At 43.0% G+C, this 15705-nt stretch overlaps 3 protein-coding genes across 11 annotated transcripts in view; 2 read left to right on the top strand and 1 right to left on the bottom strand.

The window, feature by feature from the left end:
* TRAPPC3L (trafficking protein particle complex subunit 3L) overlaps positions 1-15705 on the bottom strand; it is a 64543-nt gene that overhangs the window by 6141 nt on the left and 42697 nt on the right. Inside the window, exon 1 of one of the 7 annotated variants that reach the window (XM_077900606.1) lies at positions 258-1424. The exons of 5 other annotated variants lie outside the window; for them this stretch is intronic. In XM_077900606.1, the coding sequence (XP_077756732.1) occupies positions 258-416 (159 nt within the window). In that variant the 5' untranslated portion in view covers positions 417-1424. Of the gene's footprint in view, positions 1-257; positions 1425-4879; positions 6830-15705 lie in introns of those variants that run through there. One more of the 7 variants, XM_077900601.1, reaches the window with a different exon arrangement.
* Positions 1-15705, top strand: part of CALHM4 (calcium homeostasis modulator family member 4) — a 54456-nt gene that overhangs the window by 4972 nt on the left and 33779 nt on the right. The gene's annotated exons all lie outside the window — the stretch shown is intronic.
* Positions 586-6056, top strand: CALHM5 (calcium homeostasis modulator family member 5). The gene is made up of 2 exons (XM_077900516.1): positions 586-1309; positions 4927-6056. Exons 1-2 carry the CDS (start codon positions 770-772, stop codon positions 5314-5316), a joined length of 930 nt encoding a protein of 309 aa, XP_077756642.1. The 5' UTR covers positions 586-769; the 3' UTR covers positions 5317-6056.

The raw sequence follows: 15705 nt of genomic DNA on the forward strand, positions 1-15705 counted from the left end.
ATTATTTCTCAAAAAATCGTTTTCCAAAATAAATACTGTGCAAGAAGGTAAGAAATTAAAATATTAGTCATTATTAGGGTCGAAGATAGGGGTGGGCATGAGGGCAAAGGCAGAGATACTAATCGAGAGGTTGCTCTCATCGCCTGGGAAAGAAACGGTGAGGACCATTCTCATTTTGTCTGTCACTCAAAATTCAAATGCTCCCTAAACTTTTCCATATAAATTTCAAATAGCCCAAATCCTAAAATTCGGCTCACATCTCTGACACTCGTCAGCTCCAGGGGATCCAAAATGCATCTTTCAGATCTTAAGGCAAAATAGCGAAACGTCTTAAGCTGCAAAGGAAAAGCCTGCATGAAATTCCACAATCGGAGACTTGGCTCCCAGTGAATTGGCTGAAACCTATTTCTGCTCATGCTGATTCCTCTGGCTGGAAAATTCCTAGACTGCTATTTATATGATTGAGAATCCAAGCCACGTGAAAATAACGTCAAATGGGAGCGGGGCACTTTGAATTTAACTCGGATCCTCAGTGTTTGGGCCCCGGTTCCACGGCGTGAAATCCCACCAGTAGGAGGCATTATCTGAACACGGTTGGGAAAGACTCATTCCTAGGGCATGACATTGTTTCCTTATCTGGCTGGAGTCAGTCTGGAGAACAGTCTGGACTGTTGTTCGTAGTGAAGAAGGAGCTCCACCCTCGGCCACTGCCCCGGCTGCTCTGCCCATAAGTAAGGCCGAGCGGGTTCCCCTTGCCGGGCCCTTCAGCATGGATGCTTTTCAGGGGATTTTAAAATTCTTCCTCAACCAGAAGACTGTTATCGGCTACAGCTTTATGGCTCTGCTGACCGTGGGCAGTGAGCGGCTCTTTTCCCTTGTGGCCTTTAAGTGTCCCTGCAGCAAGGAGAACGTGGCCTATGGGCTGGTGTTCCTGGTTGCCCCTGCCTGGGTGTTGCTGATCCTGGGATTTTTCCTGAACAGCAGGTCGTGGAGGCTCTTCACAGGCTGCTGTGTGAACCCCAGGAAAATCTTCCCCAAAGGCCACAGTTGCCGCTTCTTCCATGTCCTGGGCCAGATCACGCTGAGTTCCCTGGTGGCTCCGATGATGTGGCTCTCCGTGGCTCTGCTCAATGGGACTTTTTATGAATGTGCCATGAGCGGGACCAAAAGCTCGAAACTCCTGGGCCTGATCTGCAAGGACAAGCCCCGGGAGTGCTGGGATGAGCTGCACAAAGTCTCTTGTGGCAAAACCAGCCTGACAGCCGCGGACAGCGAAGAACTGAAGCTGTCCCTGCAAGCCCAGTCCCAGGTAAGAAAGGACAGGCTGCTCTTTCCCCCCGCAGGAGCTCCAAGGACTCTCGCTCCGTCCTCCTTCCAGGCACAGCCGAGCCGCAATCCTGCGGGCACGTTGTGACACTAAATGAAAACTGGGACATGACGCAGCCTGCACACCATCTCCGGAAAAGCTATTTTGGAGGTTGGTGGCTCCGTGAAATTGCTGATTGGATTGTGTCTTTTCCACTTCCGAAAAGAAACTGTCCCCTGGGGGGAGCAGATGTAAATACTTAAGTGCTTTGAGAACCACCTCTTGGGGTTGACTTTGTGAATAATGCACGACACTAACTCATAATTGAGAGTTAATGGCAGAGCTGTGATTAGAAATTGCTGCCTTCTATCAATTATTTATTTTCAAACTGGTTTCTGAGAACCTGTGCATGTGGCACTCGCTTATTAAAATCCAGCCGAACCAAGTGATCTAATATTTTTCAAAGCTGCATGTGATATAATCAGCGCAGAGTTTTCCTCAAACGACTCCTGGCGACTGTTCGTTCTGTGTATGAATATTGTCAAAATTGAGAAAGATTTCCCGCGTAAACGGGGCGTTGGCAGTCTGGACACAGCCATTCGTGGAAAGGGACCATGTTCTCCAGGGAGGTTACGTCCTTTGCTCTTTGCGCTCTCCAGCTACAGAAGCTCTTACAGCAGTTTAGAAGCTCAGGGTTTAACCACAAAACAAAACAAAACAAAACAAAACAAAACAATAGAAGCTCAGGGTTTGGGACACTGATTTAACAGAAGGAAACTGTAGCTTTACCTAATGGACACAGGGAAGTAGCTGCTCGCCCTTCCAGGTGCATGAGCACAAATCCAGATGTGAAGCCCTGCCCTGGCCTCGGGAAAAGGCCCAATTCCTACCTGTGAGCAGTAGGATCACATTCCCCAAACCAAAACAACTAATAAGGGTAGATAAACAGAGCCACAATTTGTCAGGAATGCCATTCATTTCAGAATGAACACACCGCAAATGGTATAATTTTACTTTTTCAGCAAGGACTTGCCTTTTCAACAAACTCATCGAGGCAGTCTGGTTTTAAAATCATACTTTCCAAAGCTGGCTGGCAGTACAGTCGCACCAGACTTTTTGCACAAACCGAGAAGCTTAAATATGCACCCCTCCCCCCCGCCAAACAAAATCTTTTCATTAATGCATAAGGCACATCTTAGATAAAAACCTGCCAGGATCCCAAATGTCTTCCTTCTTTTGTTGAAGGAAGGTATTAATTACAAATGTTATGATACAATGAGTGATTTATGATTTATGTCCTCAGGCACCAGACTCTATTCAGTTAGTGCCAGATCCAAACACTTATCACTGTGTGAGCTTTTCTTCTCTAAACACAGGCATAAGGAAGTCATGCGTATCCTGTCATAGCTTAGTCTGGGCACACTACCTGTTTACAGCAGAATAGGAAGGACCTGGGGCTGATTTTCAGCAGAGGATGCAAGCAGGATGTGGACAAGGGGAGCTGTATCAATGGCAGGTGCTGACCACAAGTGGTTCAGCCAGGCAGGAGGAACCATCAATAGTTGGGTATGTGGGTGGGAGTGGAAAAAGTGCCCCATCCAGGGGTGGAGCAAAGAAACAAGAAATCCAGCTGGGTGCCTCTCTATTCTTAAGGAAGTTGAGTGGACTAGTGGCAAGAGTTTGGTCTTAGAGTTGGCTAGCCTTAGGTTTGAATCCTGATTCCACCACTTACCAGTTCTATGACCCAGAGCTAATGGTTTGACCCCTCTGAGCCCCTGTGTCCTCATAGTTGGGAGTCAGAACACCTACTTTGGAGGGTGGCTGGAAGACGTAGAGATAATGGACATACCTGAGCATAAAGCTGCTGACTCAAAGTAAGTGTTCTAAATTAATGAGAAAACCACCAGGGTTTGCGAGAGGAGGCTCATGTGGAATGGAACGTATTGAGGGCTGCAGTGGGAGCATCCACCATGTCTGATAGATTCCGAGTACTAGGATTTGAGGAAGAACATGAGGGCTCAGTGCTCAGCACTTGGGTGAGAGCGAGGTGACGCTAAGGCCAAGCAATGTGGGAGGAGGAATCTGTAGTTGATCAAATAGTGTAACTCAGAACTGGCTCAGATACTGAGACAAGACCGCCCAATGGCCTACAGGAGGCCTGGCTCTATAGAAAGAGGAGGGTAGAAGAGGAAGAGGAAGATCTGAAATAGCCAAGCACAAGTGATTCGAGGTAAATATGAGGACTTTCATACGATAGGAGCTGTGCCTCATTGGTAAATCATGACAGGAAGACACCCTGAGTTCAGTAATGCTTTTACACAAACATCTATACGTTTGAAAAATAGCAGCCTGTGATAATAGCTAACACTTCCTGAATGCATATGTATGTCTACAGGGACTTATTTTAATTCCCCAATTTCCTCTCTGTGGTGGGTAACTCCCATTTTATGACTGAGGAGATGAGGCACCCATAAGAAATGAGAACACCCAGAGGAAGGGGAAGGTTGAGATTTAAACCCACCTAGCGCCAGTCCAGAGTTGGCATTCCTGTGGAGTCTGGGACCTTCACAATGACTCCACAGTCTGAGCAGAGTGTGGGAACTCCTGATTTAAAGCACTGGAGTGTATTTGTAGTCCTGTTAGGGTCAGAATGGGTTCATTTGTGGATTATTGCTTCTATTTTCAAATAGGCCCATTTGCTGAGAAATACTAAGGGTCATTTAACGAAAATGTCAAGAGAAACTGTGAAAAGGCTCTGTTAGTTGTCCAAATAGGAGATTAATTCCAATTGTGACAAATATAATTAAGAACAAGAGAGTTTAGGAGGTAAGTTGAACTATTTTATTTGCTTTTAAAATTTGGAGGAAAAAAAAAATGCCAGCTGAACCAGTCTGTCCTCAAAAAGGAATTTGGTTGTTGTTTTTTCTTTTTTCCAATTGCCAAAATTCAGAACCAATAATCCTGAAGGTTTAGAATGACTCTGGTTGTTTGGGGGGTTTTGGGGGTTTTTTTTGGTTTTTTTTTTGTTTGTTTGTTTTGTTTTGGCTTTTATACAGCCTTTTCATTCTTTTAGCTTCAGTTTCTCCATTGTATTATGTCTGTCTCACTTTATCATGTATGATGAGTAGTGGGATCTCTCTCAGAGAGGGTCTGTTGTTCTCTGCAAACAACGTAACATGGAAAAGTCAGTCACTGGCCATGAATATGCACTTATCAATGCCTTAAAATTCCTGGCTGAGAAACTGTTCATTTGCTCCCATGACCACATTCACTCATGCACGGAATTCTTTCCTTTAAAAGCGAATACTACTTGAGGGCTTGGTTTAGCTGATTCTTGGATAATTTCTATTTTTGCCCTTTTCCATTTGTCTGCCTTCTGGTTATTTAGTTGCATACCAGCAATGGGGGTAGGATGGATAATAGGGATTAAGCAAACCTGAACTTTACTTTCACTGTTGAAAAAAAGTATTGTTAAAAAATTAACATGAAGGATTTCACATGAGGCGTGGCCATGACTGTGGTGTTAACTTAGCCAGGCACTTACTTACCGGTAACACCACCTCCGCTGCCTGGGAAGTGGCTTTACTTTTCCGCGTCCTCAATATTTCTTTCTTTCTAAGATTCTAGGATGGTGCCTGATTTGTTCAGCATCTTTCTTCTCTCTGCTCGCCACTTGTTACGCTCGCTGCCGATCTAAAGTTAGCTACCTTCAGCTGAGTTTTTGGAAGACATATGCACAAAAGGAGAAGGAGCAGTTGGAAAATACATTCCTGGAGTACGCCAACAAGCTGAGCGAGAGAAACCTGAAATGCTTTTTTGAAAACAAGAGACCAGATGTCTTCCCTATGCCCTCCTTTGCGGCCTGGGAGGCTGCTTCAGAGCTGCATTCTTTCCACCAGAGCCGGCAACATTACAGTACCCTGCATAGGGTGGTGGAAGATGGCCTGGAACTTAGCCCTGAGGACGATGAGACCACAATGGTGCTTGTGGGTACTGCCCACAGTGTGTAGTCCATCCACTACTGCAGAACCACAGGGATCGGGATACACTCATTCTGACATTTTGGGCTGCATCCATAGCAACCCGGTGTATCTCTGTGTTTTCTCACATTTAGTGTTTCTTGAAGACAAGAGCCCAAAGGGAAGCAGCTTTGCAGCTCCCAAGGGCAGGCAGTGTCAAGATATACTCAAACTGATGCCTAGGGACTAGTCAAGGGTTGGGGTTGGGGTTCAGTGGCTTCAAGTTCTAAGATTTTTATGGTTTGAAAGCAAGACTCATACAAGAAGTTTGGCCACTCTTTGTGAACATTGGTCATGGCATCTGGGGACAGAAGTGGTGACTTGTGAGTAAGCAAGAAACTCTTGCCAGACTGCTGGAGACAGTGGGATCTGTGGTTTCGTCGGAGGAAATCCTTGTCCTGCAAGTCTATTCTACTACCTTTCAAGGACGTATGAAATCCTACCATTTGGAATTCATTTCCTTGGAAGCTGAAGACAGCAGTTCTCACGAATAACACAGTCAAAGGATATGATGCCTAAAATTTAGAGCTTTTTCACATGTTTCCACTGTGCGCTGAAAATATGTCCCTATAGTCAGGGCTGTCTTCTGACTTTTGGGGGCCAGAGGCACTGTTGCCTGCATGAACCCCTTTCTACATTAAAAAAGACACATACACACACATTTATGACTGTATTAATATAAAGACGAATACACTGATATTATGTATTAAAGCATTTTTTGCAACCCAAAAGTTCATTCATTTTCTTCTGATTTTAAAAGAAATTAAAAACACCTTCGTGAGCCCCAACAAATATCATGGGTCCTTGGTATAGTAGCCATTGTGCTGAAAGGGTTCCTGACTAGAGGTCTGAGGAAACTGTCAAAACTGCTTTTGCAGTTTTATGTTTATCAAAACCAAATGCAAAATGTGCATCTACTATGTAATATACCCATGTTCTTTTAAATATATATATACATACATACACACAGAGTGGAGGGTGGAGGATGTAAAGTTCAGTATATTTGCAACATATGTGATATATTATTTGGATTTTAAACATGGTGTGTGATTAATATGTAACAACTGGCTCTTAAAAAGATTCTGATTTGAAATGTTTGCCAATTTCTATGACACATATTTAAGTTACCAAGGTGAGATCACTGAAGGCAGAGTGAGGAAGAGATGTTAACCACCGGCTCTCTTGAGCCTTTCAGAGAAGGTATTAAAGCTAGTTTTCATTTACATTGATTCTAACCAAAGCAACTTCATTGCATCTTTGGTGCATCTGGGTTTCACTTTAATAAAACCCAGCCATGGTAGTACAGCTCAATGGCTCCAATTGAGAGATGGAGTCTTACCCTTCTCCCCTTGAATCCGGCCTTAGTGAACCCAAAGCACGTAGCAGAAATAAAGCCAGATTTGTGGAACTTTCTGCCTTGTCTCTGGTAATGCTCACCCTGGCAGAAGCCAGTCACCACAAGAAGACCACTTACCTGAAGGTCCAAGTTCTGAAGAAGGCCAAGCTAGCCAAGTGGAGGGAGAAAGAGAGAGAAAGAGAGAGGAGCTGGTCAGCCCCAGCTGTTCCAGTCATGCTAGCTTAGGTGCCAGACGCACGAGTGAAGAAGCCATTTCAACAGCCTCAGTAGACGTGACATGGAAAAGAACCAGGGAACCCAACCAAGAGCCAGAACAAAGACTTCAGGGCTATGGTCCTCGTAAAGCCTTTCCCACCATGCAGATTTTTAGCACCTCTTCTGAGGCTGTGGACATTGCAGGGCACTCCCTACTGTGTCTTCCCTAAATCCCTGACCCAGAAAATCATGAGCTTAAATAAATGTTTGTTGTTTTAAGCCACCAAATTTTGGGTCCCTATGAAGCCATAGATAGCCTAAACCTTAAATATGATAATCAGAATTTATTAAGGGAGAGAAATTAGAGGTGAATTGGATTTACACATAGATTTATATAAAATTCTCTTTATGGGTAAGCTTTTCCTTAATTTGTTCCTCTAGATTCCATTCAGCAGTATCCTTGGTGGCATGATTTAAAAGATGCTAACTAGGCATCTCTTCAAAATTGCTCCACCAAAGCCTGAGATTAATATGCAATTATTTCTGGGTAAATTTGTTTTGAGAGGAACACACTTCTGTGGGTTAAATTCTGCTTTAAATAGACATACTACTGAGAGAAATAGCATATGATCTGTCATTAATACTCAGAACAAAATGGAAGCAGAAGGTACAGGATAGGTTGGCCTTGAGGAAACTAGAAACAGATTGTTCTTCTAGTCTTGCTCTTCAAAATGTCGTGGTCAGACCATCCGCATCATGAGGGAGTTTGTTAGCAATGCAGAATCAGACCCCATCCCAGATCTGTTGAATCAAATCTTCAGTTTGACAGGATCTTAGGTGATTCCTACACAACTGAAATTTCAGAAGCTCTAGAGCCATGGTTCTCAAACTTTCAGCTCATGTCAAAATCATCCAGAGGGCTTGTTAACATGGAGACTGCTGGGACCAAGGTGTCTGATTTAGTAGGTCTGGGGTGAGGCAAGAGAATATGCAATTTGTAATCAAGTTCTCAGGTGATGCTCATGCTGTTGGTCTGGAGATCACACCTTGAGAAATGCTCTAAAGCACAAAGCAGGCCATGCTGGGGAGGCTAGAAGAGATTCAGAATCTTGGGTCCCACTGGAGAGCTACCTAATTAGACACCTTTGTTATGTTGTTATCAACCTGTCTGGGAACATGGGGTGCCTTTCCATTTATTTTCCATTTCTTCAAGGCTACCTTTTGTCCTTTAGAAATATTTTAAATTTTTCCTCACACAAGTTTTATTAAGTTTCCTGTATTTGTAGGCATTCTTCTTTTCTGCTATAGTCAATGGTTTTTTTTTTCCCATGATATCTTCTAAGTCGTGATTAGTCAAGTGCATGAAAAAACTATTTCTTTATGCATATTATTATTTTATTCTTTGTAGAGCTCTTCAGAATTAGAAAATAACCATTTCGCTACCCCTAATGACATAATGGATCTACACAATAAATAATGAATTCTAAACTACGAGAGGAAAGCATGGTGGGATGAGGACTGTGCCACTTGAAGCCCCTCATCTTCCTTAGTATCTCTAAAAATGGGACAGCCAGATATTCTTGCACAGTGCAAGAATAAGTACACAGTATCACCTGTCAAGTACTGCTTCCTAAAGAATTAAATCTGAATCTAATCAAGGATTTAGACCCAATTACTACCTCGCAGGAAATAGAGGTCAAAGAAAACAAGTTAATGAGGAAGCAACCAAGTAAATCAACAATACAGGACATTCTCTTTGACACATGACCCAGTTTTCTACAGACCAATGACATGAAAAAAGGACAAAAAAAGAGACAAGAGACTTAACTACCAAAAACAATATATGAATCTTATTGTAACCTGTTTCAAACAGCCAACTATAACAGAATATCTTTGCGATATTTAGGGAAATATTCACAAATGAGTATTAAGTGGGTATTAGATGACTTCAGGGAATTATTTATAATAATATTATAAGCTAAACACATGTATATAAAATATATACCATGTTATGTATAATAATAGCATGGTGGTTTATAGCTTTTAAAAAGTCCTTATCAGTTACAGATGCATGTTGAAATGTTTCTGTGTAAATTAGCATTTATTTAGAATTTTTTTTTTTTTTTTTTTTTTTTAGAATTTTCTTTAAAATATTCCAGCACAGGGGCACCTGGGTGGCTGGGTCAGTTAAGCGTCTGCCTTCAGCTCAGGTCATGATCCCAGGGTCCTGGGATCGAGTCCTCAGTTGGGCTCCTTCCTCAGTGGGGAGCCTGCTTCTACCTTGCCCCCTCCACCATCACCCTGCTTGTGATCTCTCTCTCTCTGTCTCTCAAATAAATAAATAAAATCTTTAAAAAAATAAAATATTTCAGCACAAAAAAGGAGGGTAGCTAAAAGATGAAACAAGATTGGCAAAAGATTGATACTTACTGAACCTGGATAGATGGTACATGGGATTTATAATACATTCTCTTTAAATTTGTGTATGCTTGAAATTTTTCACAATAGTTATGCAATGAAATAAATTATGCTCACCTCAGTTTTCTACTGAAGTGTTGCCAATCAGCTCCTGCTTGCCTGGATTGTACTCTCTAGGATCATGCTCAGAAAAGGTTCTCAGGGAATATTATTCCCTGAATTCTTAGATATTCAAATGTTGGCCTGTTCTCTACTTGAAGGACCGCTTAGCTGGCTCACACTTTTTCTACTTGGGTGTATGTTAAGTGTTACTCTGTTTTCTTTTGTTACTGAATGTTGCTGAGGAAAAATTCAATGTCACCCTGATTTCCTAACATGATGTTTTTGCCTATATTTTCACATCTTGTTTTTTTTAATTTTATTTAGTTGAGAGAGTGTGAAAGAGCATGAGGTGGGGGGAGGGGCAGAGGAAGGGAGAAGCTCACCTCCTGCTGAGCAGGGACCCTGAGATCATGACCTGAGCCAAAGGCAGACGCTTCACCACCGAGCCACCCAGGTGCCCTGTATTTTCACATCTTTAAAGTCCAATAATGCTACTAGATATGCCTTCAGAGAGGTTTTCCCTGCTCCAAGCTACACTCTTTCATTATGGAGAAACATTTTCTTCTGTTTCAAGAAAGTGGGCCTGTGAATTTCCTCGTATTCTCCTTGTTACATTACATGATTTTCAAGAAATGTTATGGTTTGGGATTCAGAACCTTTATTTTTTTTATTTTTTTTTTAATTTTTTTATTTATTTATGATAGTCACAGAGAGAGAGAGAGAGAGAGAGAGAGAGAGAGAGAGGCAGAGACACAGGCAGAGGGAGAAGCAGGCTCCATGCACCGGGAGCCCGACGTGGGATTCGATCCCGGGTCTCCAGGATCGCGCCCTGGGCCAAAGGCAGGCGCCAAACCGCTGCGCCACCCAGGGATCCCGGGATTCAGAACCTTTAAACCACTGCTATACTTTTATTGGAATTCCATTAATTGAATAATAATTTTTAAAAATGAAGTTAATCTTGTGGTCTGGATTCTCATTTCATCTATTCCTACCCTCTCCTTTCTCTCCACCTGTCCATGTGACCAGAATACAGTCAATCCTTGATTTTTTTGACATGTGTAGCCCCAGACCTATGAGGTAAACAGCAAGGAACAGGGGATCCACACACTTATGTGGCAGCTGCAAAGATGAAGATCTTTGTGTGGTTGCTGTCTTGATTCTCAAATATTTTTCTCAATCCCATCATTGCCCAGCGTTCCCCAGGGAGCCTAGCAGCCCCGCCTGAGGCACTGACATCAGGAAGGATCTGGTTCCAGTTCTAATCTAAACCTTAATGAAGCCCAAACTGTGTACTGGGACATAGTGAGGTTTTAAGAGAGACAGGAGGACAAGCTGAGCTACTGAGGCTGGAGCCTGAGCATGGAGGGAAGCCCCAGAAAGGGGTCTCCAAGCAAGACAAGTGCCAGAACTTTAAACTTATACCTGTTCGAGTAAGATTTTGATCAAGAGCATTGATTTTAATCCCTTCTGGGATTGGAACATATTTATTACAAATATAAAATGTCCTATTTGAGTCTGGAAGGAAATCTGCTCTTAGGCAGCTTCAAATAATATTTTCTTTTTTCTTTTTTCTTTTTTTTACAAGATTTTATTTACTTGAGAGAGCACACAAGGAGGGGGAGAGGGGCAGAGGGAGAAGGAGAAGCAGACTCCCTGCAGAGTGGGGGGCTCAATCCCAGGACTCTGAAGTCATGACCTGAGCCCAAGGGAGAAGGCAGATGCTTAACCAACTGAGCCACCCAGGTGCCCCTCAAATAAAATTTTCTATGTTCAGTTGGTTAAAGCTGAGTTATGCAGAAAGAACACTTGAGCTCTGAGATCACATTCTAAATTTTGCTCTTCCACTAAGGAGGGAAGACTGAATTAATGTTTATTGACAACTTATCATGTGATAGATACTTTACGTGTAATTTATATTAAAAATTTCCCAAGCGTCCTGGGGAGACGGTATTATTGTTTCTATTTTTATGAATAACACCGAAGTTTAAAAAGGTCAAGGTTAAGCCTAAGAGAATAGAGCCTAAATTTGGACCTGGATTTGTCCGATCTTTTAACTTCCACCACAGAAATGTTGTCTCGTGTTGGCGTATTACTGAGTCATTCTGCTTAAGAAAAAAACCTCAAGAGGCGCCTGGGCGACACAGTAGGTTGAGCATCTGACTCTTGGTTTTAGGTCAGGTCATGATTTCGTGGTTGTGGGATCAAGCCCCACATTGGAATCTGTGCTCAAAGCGGAGTGGGCTTCAGATTCTTTCTCACTTTCCCCACCACTCCTCCCTGCTAGAGCACACACACTCTCTCTCAAATGAATAAATAAAATCCTAAAAAAAAAAAAAAAAAAGAATACCTCAAAATGTATTACATCTTTGGACAGAGTACGTAACTCATAAAACAGTTATTAGTTGCACTGTAAGAACATTTTATTCCTAGATTGTAACATGAACGGATTTGCGTTTGCATAAACAATGATTGCTGATGGTATCAACAGAACAAGATTCTTTCTCCCAGGGTTTTGGGGGGTTTTTTTGTATTTGAATAATGGGAGGAAACATGAGGGATAGTAATCAGTGCTTAAAAAAAGCTTACTTCCTTAAACATCTGGCTAATTATAAGTGGGTCTTACTGACTCTGCATAGGAAATAAGCTGTTAATAAAAATATACAGTCACAAACCAGTGTTTGATCAATTTCAATCTTCTTTGGAGTGAATGTCCTAGAAGACCCAGTTTCTCTTCCTACCTCTTCCCCATGAGATAAGCTAGTCATCCCAACCGCTGGTGGGGTGGCCTTTGTTTCAATCAAGACTATCCACTTTTTTCCCAATGACATTTTATTTTATTGGAAACACTTAGAAGAGATCGAATGAGAGGTAACTCTGGAAGAATTGGGGGTGAGGGCCTGGAGGAGTGGCAGCCCTCACATACCTCCTTGAATTTACAGCAATCACCCTAGAGCACTCACCAAGGGACACAGTTGGCATACTTTTGCTTTAAAGCAGAGAAAGCCCATGCAAATCACTTGGGGAGCATTTTGAAAGTCCTGATGCCTGGGTCTTATTTCCAGAGACCATCACTCAATTGGTCAAAAGTAGGGAGGGTCTGGGCATCTGGAATTTTTTTTTTTTTTTTTTTTTTTTTTGTTGAAAGCTCTAGGTGATTCTATGAAGCAGTAAAAATGGAGAACCATTACTCTGGAGCATCACTGAGAGGTCAGGGCAAGTCTGAACAAAATCTTACTTCTGACATGAATTAAGAACACTGAGCTAGGGGATCCCTGGGTGGCTAAGCGGTTTAGTGCCTGCCTTTGGCCCAGGGCATGATCCTGGAGTCCCAGGATCGAGTCCCACGTTGGGCTTCTGCGTGGAGCCTGCTTCTCCCTCTGCCTGTGTCTCTGCCTCTCTCTCTCTCTCTCTCTCTCTCTCTCTCTGTGTGTCTCATGAATAAATAAACAAAATCTTAAAAAAAAAAAAAAAAAAGAACACTGAGCAAGGAGGCTCCCAAGTGTGGCTGTCTTCCAGATAAGTCTCTGAATCATCAGGCCCAGACAGACCTTGTTCAGCCCTTGGGGTTTGGTTCCCCAGAGTATTCCCTTGGCCATTTTCATTTCCTGGGAAGGAATTTCACTGTAAATAGTTACAGGGACAAAATGCTCCTATTTTCAATCTGCATACTTCAGTTTGTTTCCTAAGTCAGGCTCTTATGAATCTCATCCAAAAGAGTTAAGAAATAGGACTAAAAAGGAGACTCTCTAACGCAAAGTTAGGACAGCCGAGGTTTTCATGTGCTGAGATATCTGGCACATTGAAGACTTTCCCCTGGAGCACCTTTGGTAACAGTGCCAAGGAGATGAGGTGCCTAGATTTAAAGCCAGATTTCCTATAAGACCTGATCATACACAGAACTGGAAGATGGACATTCGTCGGTAAGAGGGGATAACTTGCAGAATTTGCTGACAGCTGAGCCTTAAGAAACACTTCTCTGCAACTAAAGGAAAAACACTACTACTCAAGCGTCGTCGTAATAAAGGCTTAGGGGTAATCTTCGCCCAGGTGCCCTGCTTTCCTGTTGGAACTCGGCCGTGGCTAATTGATGTGGTCTGCTAGGTTAGGCCCAGGCCGTCCACAGGATCCACAGACCCTGTGGCTCTGCACACAGGCTCTTCCACAAAAGAAAACTTCCTACGCCTTTCTTCTTTCACCCCTCCCAGAGGTACAAAGGGGAATAGACCAAGTGAGTGGGTGTTTATGTAAGGCAGTTCTTGGCTACTCAGACAGGGGAGTTAGGCCCAAACGTTTCTATTTCTTTAAACAAGCTTCTGATTTTTAATAAGGTACCTGTTATATTTCTGGCCCAAATGGGAAGATTTCTCAAAATATTCGACGGGTTCCTTTTGCTGTTAATATTCATTTGTTTAAATACTGAGGATTTTATGACTATAAAGGGTTTTTCTTTTCATTTAATTTTTTCCACTCCCTTCTTCCCTGCTCAAAAATGTTACCAAGTAAGAAAATGGCCTGACATTCAGTTGGCTGTGAGGCCAGCCTTCTCTGGAATGCTGTGTGGTGCAGTGCTGTGACTTCCATGGAATTCAACCCCTGTTTATCAAGGGCTCCCACTTATTTTAATATCATCTGTTGGAAAAAGTGGAAAAAGGAAAGCAATTGAATAGGTCCCTAACACTACAGTGTGAGTTAGCCTTTGAAAAATGGTGATTAATAGCAAAAACAAAAACCAAAACAAAACAAAAACCAAAAAAACCAACCTTGTTTAGGCTTAATCTGATTAGCTTCCACTGTTGGGGGAGGGATGGAAGGAAGTATAACCCTAGAACAGCATGGAGGGCGAGGGTGAGGTCCCCTCCAGTGCCCTCTCCCATGGATCCAGCCCCACCTGCTCCTCACCGGGAACAGCGCTCTGTGACCTGGTCTCCAGTTACACCCTGTCGCCTGTGAACATTCACACTCTACTTCTGTCCAGACCCGTTACTCGTTTCCCCCTAGACTCTGAGGACCCTGTGTTCTAATACCTCAGTTTCTGACTTCAATCTTCTGGGTGGGGGTGGGAGGCACATACAATAATGGCCACATTCTCAAACATCTATTTACAGAGTATTCTAGTATCAAACAATGGCAAGACACCAACGTATTTTAGGATGGTGGCGGGGAAGGGGGAATCTTTGAATTGACAGTCATGACTGTTGGCTGTCTGATGTAGGTGAAGTAAGTGGTAGCCACCCTGCACCCTCTCCCCAATCTTCACCTTGAATTATCCAGATTGCCTAGAGATTATCTTGAGTACAGCACTGAGCTGCCCAAGGTGGAGCAGATCTGATCTGAGGGGAAGTTTCCCTCCATTAGTATCTGTGTGGGGAGCCCAGAGCCTCCTCTCTGTATCCTGGAAGCAAGGAGGCTGGATCAGGGCATATCATCTGGTCATGTTGACAGCAGAGCAGGGGCAGTGAGGTGCTCCCAGCCGTGATGAGATGAGTCACCTTTTGAGAGGATCATCAGCAAAGACCAGACCTCAACCATCAATGGGAGATTTTAACAAAGGGCAGAGGTTGCCCAGTAATAAAAGGGCTCCAGGTTTCCCTCTATCCTATGCCATTCAGTCTATCCCTTTAGTATGTTGTGTATAAGAAGGAGAGTGTATGTGTGGGTGCGAGGATGCGGGGAAGACAGGGGAAGTGGGGGTGGGTGGGAACAGAGGCAACTTTAAAATTGATATTTAAATTTTTTCCCTGGTTAAAAAACATTCAAAGGACAGAAAAAAGTCTCCTGATTGTGTGCACAGAACTAGGATGTTGACACAATTCGAATGTTGTGCATTGTACTGGGAGCAGTACACTTAGGTTTACACCCAGAATTGTGAAATATGATGCCTTTTAGGAAAAGTATTCCTTTTAAACATGTACAATGCTTAGAAAATGAAGGAAGCCGGGGCACCTGGGTAGCTCAGTTGGTTAAACGTCTGCTTTCCCATCAGGTCATGATCCCAAGGTCCTGGGATTGGGCTCTCTGGTCAGCTTTCCCACTCCCTGTCTCCGGTCATCACCTTCTTGTGCCCTCTCTCTCTTTCTCTTTCTCCCTCTGACAAATAAATAAATACAATGTTAAAAAAAATAAAAATTTAAAAAAGAAAATGAAAGAAGCCAAATATAATCAGAAGAAAAAGGAAGGAGGAGCACCTGGGTAGCTCAACTGCTTAAGCATCTGAATCCTGATTTTGGCTCAGGTCATGATCCCATCAGGGTCGTGAGACCAAGCCCCACAGAGGGCTCCAGGCTAAGTGGGGAGTCTGCTTGAGATTT

Source organism: Canis aureus, chromosome 1, assembly GCF_053574225.1.
Source record: "Canis aureus isolate CA01 chromosome 1, VMU_Caureus_v.1.0, whole genome shotgun sequence".
NCBI lineage: Eukaryota > Metazoa > Chordata > Mammalia > Carnivora > Canidae > Canis > Canis aureus.

What these genes read in the sequence shown, in the direction of transcription:
- CALHM5 (XM_077900516.1), top strand. Translation starts at nt 770, where the DNA reads ATGGATGCTTTTCAGGGGATTTTAAAATTCTTCCTCAACCAGAAGACT. An exon ending in CCCTGCAAGCCCAGTCCCAG is followed by an intron (nt 1,310 to 4,926) that starts GTAAGAAAGGAC and finishes TTTCTTTCTAAG; the next exon opens with ATTCTAGGATGGTGCCTGAT.